This window comes from Carcharodon carcharias, chromosome 5 (assembly GCF_017639515.1).
Source record: "Carcharodon carcharias isolate sCarCar2 chromosome 5, sCarCar2.pri, whole genome shotgun sequence".
Lineage (NCBI taxonomy): Eukaryota > Metazoa > Chordata > Chondrichthyes > Lamniformes > Lamnidae > Carcharodon > Carcharodon carcharias.
Genome location: NC_054471.1, coordinates 15,653,280 through 15,667,455, shown reverse-complemented (window position 1 = coordinate 15,667,455; position 14,176 = coordinate 15,653,280). Strand labels below are relative to the sequence as shown.

Below are 14,176 nucleotides of genomic sequence, written 5' to 3'. Positions count from 1 at the left end.
GTACATCCTCAGCAGGTCTCAGATCCCTGACATTTTCCAGGGACAAGGGCTACCTGCAAAGGATGTGACTGATGACCCTCAGACTACTGCTGAGAGAAGATACAAAGAGGCTCATGTTGCAAAATGGGGCTAGGTGGAGCACACCATAGCGATCCTGAGAAAGAGGTTCCGGTGCCTCAACAGATGAGGCAGAGCACCCCAGCAACTGCTCAGAAGGTGTCACACATACGAACATACGAATTAGGGGCAGCAGTCGGCCACCCGGCCCCTCGAGCCTGCTCTGCCATTCAATAAGTTCATGGCAGATCTGAATGTAAGCTCAGCCCCACAACCCCAAAGGAGCCTGCTTGATTGGCACCACATCCACAAACATTCGCTCCCTCCACCACCGACGCACAGTACCATCTACAAGATGCACTGCAGGAATTCACCAAGGATCGTTAGACAGCACCTTCCAAACCCACAACTGCTACCATCTAGAAGGACAAAGGCAGCAGATAGATGGGAACACCACCACCTGGAAGTTCCACTCCAAGTCACTCACCATCCTGACCTGGAAATATATCGTCTTCCTTCACTGTCGCTGGGTCAAAATCCTGGTACTCCCTTGCTAACACCACTGTGGGTGTACCTACACCACATGGACTGCAGCGGTTCAATAAGGCAGCTCACCACCACCTTCTCAAGAGCAGCTAGTGATGGTCAATAAATGCTGGCCCAGCCAGTGAAGCCCACATCCAGTGAATGAATGAAAAAAAAATTCTGCCTATCCCCAATAAACTTTCACCCCTTGTTAATCAAGAGTCTTTCTAGCTCTGCATTAAAAATATTCAAAGACTCTGCTTCCTCCGCCCTTTCACAGTGCCTTTACAGTGCAGAAAGAGGCCATTCAGCCCATCGACTCTGCACTGGGTCTCTGAAAGAGCATTCCACCTAATCCCACTCCCCTGCCTTATCCCCGTAACCTTGCACATTCTCTCTTTTCAGGTAGCAATCCAATTCCCCTTTGAATACCTCGATTGAGGTAGGGTGCCTCCACCACCCTTTCAGAAAGTTTGTTCTAGACTCCAACCACCCTCTGGATGAAAAAAATTTTCCTCACATCACATTTATTCCTTTTGCCAAATATTTTGAATCTGTGTCTTCTGGTTCTTGATGTTCTTTTGAGTGGGAACAGTTTCTCACTATTTACCCTGGTCATACCCCTCAGGATCTTGAATACCTCTATCAATCCTCCTCTGAGCCTTCTTTTTTCCCAAGCTCTCCAATCTATCCTCACAACTACAGTTCTTTATCCCTGGAATCATTCTCCTCTGTACTCTCTCCAATGCCTTCACATCTTTCCTCAAGTATGGATGCAGTGCTCCAGATCAGGCCCAGCTAGTGTCTTATACAAGATCAACACGACCTTCTTACTCTTGTACTCAATGTCCCTATTAGTAAAGCCTAAAATACAATATGTTTTATTAACTGGTCTCTCAATATGCCCTGCCATCTTCAATGAGAAATGTACAAATACACCAAGATCCCTCAGTTCCTGCACCTCCTTTAGAGCGTCTCCCTTTATTTTATACTGTCTCAACATATTTTTCCTGCCAAAATGAATCACCTCACACCTCTTCACTGAACTTCTTCTGCCATTTGTCTGTCCAATCCACCAGCATGCCTATGTCCTTTTGAATTTTAAGAGCATCCCCATCACAGTTGACAACATTTCCAACCTGTATTATCTGCAAATTTTGAAATCATGCCTGAACACCACAGTCTAGGTCATTAATATATATCAGGAAGAGCAAAGGTCCCAACACTGACCCCTGGGGAACTCCATGACCAACATTCCTCCAATCTGAAAAATAACAAATTATCACTACTCTCTGTTTCCCGTCACTCAGCCAATTTCTTATTCAAGTGCCTACTTTCCCTTTTATTCTATGACCTAGAATTTTACTCACAAGTGTGTTGTGTGGCACGGTGGCACAGGATATGACAAGTGACGTCCCACAGGGGTCTGTACTGGGCCTCAACATTTTATGATTTACATCAATGACTAAGATGAGGGGAGTGAAGACATGGTAGCTAAATTTGCAGCTGCCACGAAGATAGGCAGGAAAGTATGTTGTGAAGAGGACAAGAGGAGGTTGCAGATGGATATAGATAGGTTGAGTGAGTGGGCAAAGATCTGGCAAATGGAGTTTAATGTGGGAAAATGTGAAGTTGTTCACTTTGACAGGAAGAACAAAAAAGCAGAGTATTGCTTAAATGGAGAATGGCTGCATAATTCTGAGGTGCAGAGGGATCTAGGTGTTCTAGCATGAGTCACAATAAGTTAGTATGCAGGCACACAATTTATTTAGAAGGCTAATGGAATGCTATCCTTTATTATGAGAGGGATTGAACATAAAAGTAAGGATCATGTGCTTCAGTTACACAGGGCATTGGTAAGAATGTACATTGAATCCCTGTGCAATTTTGGTCTCCTTATTTCAGGAAGAATGTAAATGCATCGGTGGCAGTTCAAATGAGGTTTACTAGATTAATACCTGGAATGAGTGGGTTCTCTTATGAGGAAAGATTGGACAGACTAGGCTTGTTTCCACAGGAGTTTAGAAAAGGGAGGATGATTTGATTGAAGTATACAAGATCTTGAACGGCCTTGACAAGGTGGATGTCCAAAGGATGTTTCCTCTTGATGGTCAGTCCAGGACTAGGGGGCATTGTTTTAAAATTAGGAGTCACCCTTTTAGGACAGAGATTAGGAGAATTTTCTTTTCTCTCAGAGGATGTACGACTTTGGAATTCTCTGCCTCAGAAGGTAGCAAAGGCAGGGTCATTGAATATTTTTACGGCAGAGGTAGATAGATTCTTCTTAGGAAAGGGAAGCAAAGGTAATTGAGTTTCGATGGGAATGTGAAAATTGAAATTCAAGAAGATCAGCCATGATCTTATTGAATGATGGAGCAGGCTCAAGAGGCCAAATGGTCTACTCTTGTTCCTGTTTCTTATGTTCACTGTATCAAATGCCTTTTGAAAATCCATATACACTACATCAACAGCATTTCCCTTATCAACCTTCTCTGTTACCTCTTCAACAAATTCCAGCAAGTTAGTTAAACATGATTTTCCCTTAATGAATCCATTCCCTAATTCTCCTACACTTGTCTAAATGATTATTGATTTTATCCCGTACTATAGTTTCCAACAGTTTCCCTACGACTCAGGTTTATCTGCCTGGTCTGTAGTTGCCAGCTTTATCCTTGCATCCCTATTTGAACAAGGGTGTAACATTCGCAATTCACAGAATTATGGAATCACAGTCTAAAAGAGGCCCTTCAGCCCATCGAGTCTGCAACAACACATGAGAAACACCTGACCTACCTACCTAATCCCATTTACCAGCACTTGGCCCATAGCCTTGAATGTTATGACGTGCCAGGTGCTCATCCAGGTACTTTTTAAAGGACGTGAGTCAACCCGCCTCCACCACCCTCCCAGGCAGCACATTCCAGACTGTCACTACCCTTTGGGAAAAAAAGTTTTTCCTCACATTCCCCCTAAACCTCCTGCCCCTCACTTTGAACTTATGCCCCCTTGTGACTCACCCTTCAACTAAGGGGAACAGCTGCTCCTTATCCACCCTGTCCATGCTCCTCATAATCTTGTATACCTCGATCAGGTTGCCTCTCAGTCTTCTCTGCTCCAACAAAAACAACCCAAGTCTATCCAACCTCTCTTCATAACTTAAATGTTTCATCCCAGGCAACATCCTGGTGAATCTCCTCTACACCCCCTCCAATGTAATCACATCCTTCCTTTAATGTGGCGACCAGAACTGCACACAGTACTCCAGCTGTGGCCTCACCAAGGTTCTATACAACTCCCACATGACCTCCCTACTTTTGTAATCTATGCCTCAATTGATAAAGGCAAGTGTCCCATATGCTTTTATCACCACCCCACTAACGTGCCCCTCTGTCTTCAGAGATCTATGGATACAAACACCAAGGTCCCTTTGTTCCTCAGAACTTTCTAGTGCCATACTGTTCATTGAATACTTCCTTGTCAAATTACTCCTTCCAAAGTGTATGACCTCACACTTTTCAGGGTTAAATTCCATCTGCCACTTATCTGCCAATTTGACCATCCCGTCTATATTTTCCTGTAGCCCAAGACACTCAACCTCACTGTTAACCACCCGGCCAATCTTTGTGTCGTCCGCAAAATTACTAATCCTCCCCTCCACATAGTTATCTATGTCGTTTATATAAATGACAAATAATAGGGGACCGAGCACAGATCCCTGTGGTATGCCACTGGACACTGGCTTCCAGTCACTAAAGCATCCTTCTGTCATCACCCTCTGCCTCCTACAACTAAGCCATTCTCCAGTCCTTTGGCACCTCCCCTGTGCACTGAAAGATTATCACTTGTGTCTCTGCAATTTCCACTCTCACTTCCCTCAGTACCCTTGGAAGCATCTCATATGGTCCTGGTACCTTATCTATCTTAAGTAAAGATAGTCTTCCTCTCAATTGTAAGTTATTTAGAGTACCAGTTACCTCCTCTCTCACCTTGGCCTGGGTAGGACCCTCTTCCTTTGTAAAGACAGATGTAAAGTATTCGTTCAACACCTGTGATATTTCTCCAGCCTCCACATGTAAGTCCTCTTTTATGTCCCTAAACAACCCTACTCTTTATTTTACCATCCTTTTATTATGTACGTGCTTATAGAAGACCTTGGGATTTCATTTTATGTTGCTGCCAGCCTTTTTTCATGCTTTCCCCTTGCTTTTTTTTATTAGTTTCTTCACTTCCCCTCTGGTCCTTCTATATTCAGCCTGATTCTCCATTGTATTATCGACCTGACATTCGTTGTACATGCACTTCTTCCTTTTCATCTTTACTCTCTCGTCATCCAAGGTGCTCTGTATTTATTTGTCCTACCTTTCCCCTTCAAGGGAATGTACCTTGGCATTGCCTGCAAGACTTTTTATTTGAAGGTGGCCTACTGTTCAGCCACTGTCTTTTCTGCCAACATTTGATTGCAACTCACTCGACTCAGATGCATTCTCAACCCATCAAAGTTGGCTTTCCCCCGATTAATTATCCCTGCTCTGGATTGTTCCCCGTCCTTTTCCAGGGCTAACCTAAACTTTATGATACAATGGTCATTGTCCCCTAGAGGCACTGCCACTGATATTTGATCCGCTTGAGCCAACTCATTTCCCAGAACGAGGTCCAAAAGTGCAAGTTCTGTCATTGGACTAGAAACATACTGCTGCAGAAAATTATCTTGAATGCATTCCAGGAACTCTCTCCCCTCTTGTCCCTTTGTACCGTACTTAGCCCAGTCCATATTTGGATAATTGAAGTCCTCCATTATGATCATTCTAAACTTCTTGCACCTCTCCATACTTTCTGCAAATTGGTTCTCCACATCCTTTCCACTAGTTAGTGGCCTATATACTACATCAATCACTGTTATTGCTCGTTTTTCCTTCCTTAGCTCTAGCCAGAGAGATTCTGTCCTTGACCCCTCTGGAACATCCTCTCTCTCCAGTGCTGTAATGCCATCTTTAATCAATATTGTCACTTACCCCACTTTTCCTACTTTCTTTTCTCTCCTAAACACCTTGTACCCAGAAATATTTAACGCCCAGCCCTGCTCTTCTTTGAGTCAGGTCTCTGTTGTAGCAATAACGTCATAATTCCATTTGTCAACCTGTGCCTGCAGTTCACCATTCTTATTAGCCACACTCTGTGCATTCACATGCATGCACATTAACCCTGATTTAAGTTTCATTTTTTTACTTTCCCCCTTATTCTACCCTCATCTAATGATTTACTATTGCCTACTCTAATTTTATCAAACTCTCCAATGATAAAGGCAAGAAGTCACTTGTGGGAGTGGTGTACAGGCCCTCTAAGTATAACTACAAAGTAGGACAGAGTATAAAAGAATGGAACCTTGCCAGAAAGGTACAGCAATAATGTGGGGGATTTTAATCTGCATTTCGATTGGAAAAATCAGATGGGCGTAGATGAGGGGCTGAATTATTCCGTTGGCAAGCAGGGGTCAGGGTTGGTGGGCAGGCCAGGAGCCCTCGTGGGCTTCTGAAAAAACATGAAACCTCATCCACCGGTTTAAAAAATTTCTTAAAGTTTCAGTGAAATTTATTAACATGTCCCATCTCATGTGACATTGTCACATGAGGGGGTCATGTTAAGGATTTTTTTTATTTTTCTATTTTTAAAGTTTATAAAGCTTTCAACGATCTCCCTGAGGCAGCACTTAGCCTCAGGGAGATGTGCGCTCTTTCGTGCACGTGCGCGAAAGAGCGCACTCTTGCATTTGGGGAATTCCCCCCCCCCCACCTGCACATGAAGCGCACAGTGCTTCCCGCCAGGCACCACGCAGGACAGGCCTTAATTGGCCCTCCCACTTAAAATGGCGGCGGGGCCCGCTTCTCCAGTGGGGATCAGCTCCCCACCCCCTGGAGATTGGGTCGGACCCGCCCGCCCGACAGGCAGAAACTTCCGCCCAAGGAGTTCATAGAGGGCAAGAATTTTAGATTGGTGCACCCAGGAGCAGCTGGGGAGCAGACACCTGACCGCAATTGGCACCTGACCGCATGTCACGCTAGCTGGCCAATTAACGGCAATAAAAGGCCAATTAATTGTCGGCAGGTGGGCTTCTGACTGTCATGCCGCCCACCGACTGAAATATCGCACTAGTGTGCGATGACTTCAGGACAGTTGCCCAACGTCATCATGCTATTTCACGCTTGAGCAGGTTGGGCACATAGCCACATGTCGAGTGAAAAATTCTTCCCATGATGTTTTCGGGATCGTTTCTTAGAACAGCATGTTCTAGAGCCAACCAGAGAGCAGGATATTCTAGACCTGGTATTGAGCAATAGGATAGGATTAATTGATAGCCTCATAGTGAGGGCACCCCTAGGTAGCAGCGATCAAGATGATTGTTTTTTACATTCATTTTGAGGGAGAAACGAGTGTGTGCAAGACTAGTATTTTAAACTTAAATGAGGGCATGAAAGCAGAGCTAGCTAATGTAAACTGGCAAATGAGGTTAAGAGATAGGTCAATAGAGGTTCAGTGGCAGACATTTAAAGGCATGTTTCAGAATACACAGAGCATATACATTCCAATTCCAGAATGTTGTCTGGGCTGGAGGGTCTGAGCTATGAGGAAAGTCAGGATAGGTTGGAGTTGTTTTCCTTCGAGTGGCGAAGATTGAGAGAGGACCTGATAGAGGCGTATAAGATTATGAGGGGCAGAGATAGGGTGGAGAGGAAGGCACTTTATCCATTAGTAGAGGGGTCAATAACCAGGGGGCATAGATTTAAGGTAAGAGGTAGAAGATTAAGACGGGAGTTGAGGAGAAATGTTTTCACCCAGAGGGTGGTGGGATTCTGGAACTCACTGCCTGAAAAGGTGGTTGTGTCAAAAACGCTTGTAACATTTAAGAAGTATTTTGATATTCACTTGCATTGCCATAGCCTCCAGGGCGATGGGCCAAGCGCTGAAAAATGGGATTAGTGTAGTCAGATCTTTGTTGACTGGCATGGACACGATGGGCCAAATGGCCTCCTTCTGTGCTGTAAATGTCAATGAATCTGTGAGTAAAAATTCCAAGGGATTGGCCCACCATCCATTGTTAATGAAAAAGTTTAAAGACCGTATCAAACTTAAAGAAAAAGCATATAATTCTGCAAAGACAGATGGCAGGTCAGAAGATTGGAGGGAATATAAAGAATAACAAAAAGATTAAGAAGGAGGGAAAAATTAGAGTATGAGAGAAAACGGTCTAGTTATATAAAGATGGATAGTAAGAGTTTCTATCGATATTTAAATAAGGAAAGAGGCAGTGATGTAGTGGTATTGTCACTGGTCTAGTTCTCCAGAAACCCACCCAGAAGCAGGAAATTTGAATTTGATTTTTAAAAAATCTGGCGCTGAATTTTTCCCCCATTGCGGGAATGGGTTGTGCGGGGGCAGGCAGGAGTGAGGGCGAACCCGATTGGGTGCATGCCGCTATTTTACGTGGGCGGGCCAATTAAGGCTCGCCCAGCATGACGCTCACCTGGAAGCGCTGTGCACTCCCTGTGCAGGCGGGGGGTGGGGGGGGCAATTCCCTGAGTCAGGGCCTGCGCTCTTTCGTGCGATTAGTTTAAGTCTTGAAAAATGTAATAAAGCTCAAAAAAAATTTTAAGGACATGTACCCTCATGTGAAACTGTCACATGAGCTGGGACATGCCCATTAATTTTTCCAAAAAATTTTATTTAATTAATGAGCCCTTCATGAAACCTCATCCCGCCCGTGGAAGAGGTTTCATGAAAAATGCAAAGGCTGCCTGGGCTCTTCACCTGCCCGCCAACCTTAAGGTTGGATGGGTAGCATTCTTAACAGCTTTAATTACTTTGTTAATTGCCTTAATAGGCCTTTGACAGTTCGGCGGGCATGCAGCTGACGCGGCTACATGCTGCCAAACTGACAATCTAAATGACACACGGTGACATCGGGTCGCCTGCCCGGCATCACTGCACGTCATTTTACATGTCGCCGAGCGGATCCCACCACTGCCCATCAATGGGAAATTTCTTCTCCTGGAATAAAATTCTAACCATAACCACGAAACCATTGTCAATTGTTGTAAAAACAATAGGGCACTAATGTCCTTTAGGGAAGCAAATCTGTCATCCTTACCTGGTCTGGCCTACATGTGACTCCAGACCCACAGTAATGTGGTTAAATGCTCTCTGAAATTGCCTAGCAAGCCAGTCAGTTCTCAAGAGCAATTGGGGATGGGCAATTAATGTGGGCCCAGCCAGTGATGCACACATCCCATAAACAAATACAAACAAAACAAAGTGAGCATTGATCCTATAGAAAGTACGTCTGTGGAATTGACAATGGATAGTAGGAAGATGATGGATGAATTAAACAGATATTTTGCTTCAGTCTTCACTACAGAGGATACAAATAACATCCCGAAAATAGCAGTAAATCAGGAAATGAAAGGGAGGGAGGAACTCGAGAAAATTCCAATCACCAGGGAAGTGGTATTGAGCAAATTGTTGAAGTTATGGGCTGACAATGGGTCTGGATGGACTTTACCCTAAGATCTTGAAAGAAGTGGCCAGTGAGATAGTTGATGCATTGGTTTTAATTTTCCAAAATTCCCTAGATTCGGAGAAGGTTCCATTATATTGAAAAATAGCAAATGTAACTCCTTTACTCAAAAAGGGAAGGAGACAGAAAGCAGGAACCTACAGGCCAGTTAGCCTAACATGTATCATAGGAAAAATGTTAGAAGCTATTATTAAAGATGTTATAGCAGGGCACTTGGAAAAATTCAAGGCAATCAGGCAGAGTCAACATGGTTTTGCAAAAGGGGAATCGTGTTTGACCAATTTATTGGAGTTCTTTGAAGGAGTCACATGCTATAGATAAAGGGAACCAGTGGATGTTCTGTACTTAGATTTCCAGAAGGCACTTATAAAGTGCCATATCAAAGGTTATTGTGAAAATAAAAGCTCATGGTGAAGGGGCAGCATATTGGCATGGATAGAAGATTGGTTAGCTAACAGGAAACATAAATTGGTCTTTTTCTGAGATAAAGGAAAAATACTGCGGATGCTGGAAATCTGAAACAAAAACAGAAAATGCTGGAAAAACTTAGCAGGCCTGACAGCATCTGTGGAGAGAAAGACAGAGTTAACATTTCGAATCTGTATGACTCTTCCTCAGAGCTAGAGCCCTTTAGCTCTGAAGAAGAATCATACGGATTTGAAATGTTAACTCTGTATTTCTCTCCACAGATGCTGTCAGGCCTGCTGGGTTTTTCCAGCATTTTTTGTTTTTGTTGTTTTGGGTCTTTTTCTGGTTGGCTGGATGTGATGAGTGGTATGCTGCAGGGTTCAGTGCTGGGGCTGCAACTTTCTACAACTTATATGAATGACTAGGATGAAGGGACCAAAGGAATAGTTGCTAAATTTTCTGACTACACAAAGATATGTAGGAAAATAAATTGTGAAGAGGACATAAGGAGGCTACAAAGTGACATAGGTAGGTTAAGTGAATGGCAAAGACCTGGCAAATGGAATATAATGTGGGAAAATGTGAAATTGTTCATTTTGGCAGGAAGAATAAAAACAAAGCTTATTATCCAAATGGTGAGAGATTGCAGAGCTCTGAGAATCAGAGGATTCTGGGTGTCCTAACGAATGAATCACAAAAGGCTAGTATGCAGTGTCATGAAGCTATTAATGTATATAATATTATTGGAAAATATTTTTCTTTTAAAATAGAGGTTTAGTCTGTGGGTGTGTCTTAATTGGATTAAAGCCAGATAGTCTGGGTGCTTTGATGTGTACTAGTTTTGAGATGTAAGCGAGGTAGAGTGCATATGCATTTTTTGAATAGAGCATTCAAGAAGGTAAGTTACATCTGGCACCTAGCTAGCAGAGACCAAGCAAGATGTTTATATTATTAATAAAGTTGGTGCTATGAAAAGGGTTTTATTGTTAGAAGAGGTGGAGCTCAATGAGGCTAGTGATATAATGAGAATTTACATTCAATGAGCTGTGCAATAATTTCTACAACGCTAATTCCAATAACTGTAATGAGTTGCTTATGTACAGTATATAGATACAAAATGGGTTTAACTAAAATAAGGTATTAGTCACTGCACAGAGTAGGTTGATACAAATCTAACATATAATTGAACCATATTTTGTCTGAAGTTTCAATTTACCTTTGCCAGTCTTTTGCAGAAAACTTCAAGTTTACCAAATATGTACATTTCTGACACATCAAATGGATTATCTTGTGCTGTTTCAGTTGTGTATTTCTTTGTGTTCTGGAAGTATTTTCGATATTCCACAAGCAATTTTTTACATTCCTGAAATCCAACAAAATAACGTCACAAAACAGATAATCAGATCGTTAAACATTTATATCATCATAGAATAATACAGCACAGTAAGAGGCCATTCAGCCTATTGTGCAGACTCTTTGAGAGCTATCCAAGTCATTCTAGTTCCTTGGTCTTTCACCAGAGCCCTGCTATTCTTTTCACTGCAAGTATTCATCCAGTGTTCTTTTGAACATTACTTTATAATCTGTTTCTACCACTCTTGCAGGCAATTTATTTCAGAAACGAATGTTTCCTCAGGTCATCTCTGATTCATTTACCAATCACTGTAAACCTGCTTCCTGTTTATTGATCCTCCTGCACTGGAAATAGTTTCTGTAATTTACGATAGCAAAATAATTCATGATTTAAACAATTCTTTTGAATCTCATCTTAGCTTTTTCTTCCCTAAGAGGAATAATTCCAGTTTCGCCAGTCTCTCTACAAAGTCCATCATTCCTGGATCATTCTGTCACTTGGGAGTACAGAAATTAGATTACCCAGGCAGGGGAAACAATTTCTCAGCATCTACCCTATCAAGCCCCTTCAGAACCTTACGTGTTTCAATTAGATCATCTCTCATTCTTCTAAACTCCGGAGAAAATAAGCCAAATTTACTCAGCCTCTCATCATAGCACAAGCCACTTATCCCAGGGACCAATTTATTGAACCTCTGCCATATTACATCCAATGCAAATACATCCTTCCTTAAATATGGAGATCAAAACTTTTTAAAATTCATTCACAGGATGTGGGCTTCGCTGGCTAGGCCAGCATTTATTGCCCATCCCTAGTTGCCACTAGGTAATTTCAGAGGGTATTTAAGAGTCAACCACATTGCTGTGGGTCTGGAAGCACATGTAGGCCAGACCAGGCAAGGACAACGGATTTCCTTCCCTAAAGGACATTTGTGAACCAGATGGGTTTTTACAACAATTGACAATGGTTTCATGGTCATCATTTTAATTCCAGATTTTTATTGAATTCAAATTCCACCATCTGCTATGGTGGGATTCGAACCCTGGTCCCCAGAGCATTACTCTGCGTCTCTAGATTACTAGTCCAGTGACAATACCACTATGTCATTGTCTCCCTTTGAAGAGTATTCCAGATATGGTCTCACCAAAGCCATTGCAATATGCCATTTGCCTTGCTAATTGCTTGCTGTAACTGCATGCTAACTTTTTGCATTTCTTGTATAAGCATACCCAAGTCTTTTTGAACATCAGCATTTACAAAAAAGGCATAAGGCTTGAACATATTCCTTTTGTTTTCCCAAAACAAACCCGAAACAAAATGCCTACTGTTAGATGTGAATCCATGATTGGGCAGCACTTGCTGAACAATCCTGTCTGCAATAATTGCTACACTTACAACCAATTTAAGATAATCCGTCAAGATCATAATGTGGCTCATTTATGCTTGCTAGAAGAGACATACATTCATACACAGGGACCCATTCTCTGCAAACCAAAGGAACATGTTCAAACCTTGCACTTTTTTTTAATTACTCAGTAGTTTGAGGATTCTATTGTTCCCTGTTGATTTCTCCATGGCAATGCCTCAGCTAATCAAAGTTGGCTTGCCAACCAATTAACATCCTTTTCTCCTGTAATATAAATTGTTGTGATTGTTTGAAATTTGGCATTCTTGCTTTTGCCTGATGGTGGCATACAAGCTTAACATAAGTTCATGGCTGTTGTATTTTTTGGCTGTAAAATTTGGCTCCTTAATGCCTGTTTTGTTGGCATTAGAGGTGCTGCTTTGGGTGCAAAATGGTCTCCCTGCCTTGTGCACACTTTTCTGGTGTGAACCCATACTGCAAGGCTGTTAGCTCGGCCATTAGCAGCATGCAACAGAAGAAAGCAGATTGTGAGGTCAGTCAGCATATAATGCTGATTTGTAACCTGTGCTGCCATTTTCAACATCAACGCTCTTGTCATTGATTTCTATTGGTTGCTTCTGTGTTTGTAGAATTTCTGTGAGTTTTCTACATGAAGTTGGGGATGTAAAAAGGGAATGGTGTTGCACGTGCTAAAAGACTGGGGGCCAAATCATCCATGGAATGGCAATCACCATCAGGTTGGCACTCCACTTCTATGTGCCTACCTTAGGCTGGAGCTCCACATTTCTTGTCTGGATTTCCAACCCAGGCCTGCTGAGAAATGTGGAGCATAGCTCCTCCTGGAATCCTTCAGTGTAATGTAGGAGCATCAGGGGAAATGAATCCATGCTCCCTTTTTCTGGCACTAGCTGCCGTATTCCATTGTGTTTATAAGTCCCTTTGTTTAAATGCCACTTTTCCAGCTAGGAGGGAAGGTAAGTGTGTAAGATAAGTGGGTGGAGGCAGGATTAGGCGGGGCAGCTGAGTGCTCGGGGGTGGGGTTGGGGTATGGGGGGGTTAGCTGTCGGGGTGAGAGGTCAGGTGTTCAGGGGGTTTGGGTGGTCAGGGGGCTCAGGCTGTAGTCCAGAGTTGAAGAGGTAGTTAGCGTGTAGGGGGTTTCGTTGTGGTTGGGGTTAGTCAGGGGGATGGAGAGTAGTCAGCTGGTTGGGGTGGGGGGGTGTTGAGAGAGGAGGGTAGTTGGGTAGGCGGAGGTTGGGGGATGTCAGAGGGTGGGAGGGGGTTTGGGTAGTCATGGGGGGTGTATTCAAGGGGTCCAGTGGATGGGTCGGGGGGGTGGGGTCAATAGTATAGTTTCCCAGGTGTTAGACTTGCTTCTAATATTTCCTGGCTAAATATTCTGCTAAGGGAGTCTGAACCATCTGTAGTCTTCAACTTTAAGTTGGAATTTCAGAGGGTTCCAGACACAAGTAATTGCTCAAAAGAAATTGAAACTTCCTAGACAATTCCTGAGCTGTCCTTGCATTGGGAACATTTGAAGGGTACCCCAGTGCATCGTCTGAGGTAGATCTGGGGTATGACCCTCGTCTGAATCATGGTTCTCAGTGCAAATCTCTACTCAGACAACTTGTTACCAGCCATGAGTGCTGTAGTTACCATTAGGCTGGAACTTCATCATCACAGGGAAATTGAAGAGAGGTAACACAAAGGAGGACAATTTCCTTGAAGGTGGAGGAGAAGAAACAAGAGAACGGCTATCACTAGTGGGCCATACTCACTAAAGTCTTCAGGGAGCAATTCTCTTACCTCAGCCTCAGCAAGGAACAATGTGTGCCTTGTCTCTGATTGATGAAGGAAATGCTCACTGAAATCTTCCATCTATTGAAGGCAGACATGCAAC

General features: G+C 43.1%; 1 protein-coding gene across 1 annotated transcript in view; it reads right to left on the bottom strand.

Moving 5' to 3' along the window:
* The window catches only part of LOC121278115 (dynein heavy chain 8, axonemal-like), a 1,831,678-nt gene that overhangs the window by 1,593,904 nt on the left and 223,598 nt on the right, over positions 1-14,176 (bottom strand). Inside the window, exon 12 of the mRNA XM_041188200.1 lies at positions 10,776-10,922. Within this exon, the coding sequence (XP_041044134.1) occupies positions 10,776-10,922 (147 nt within the window). The remainder of the gene's footprint in view (positions 1-10,775; positions 10,923-14,176) is intronic.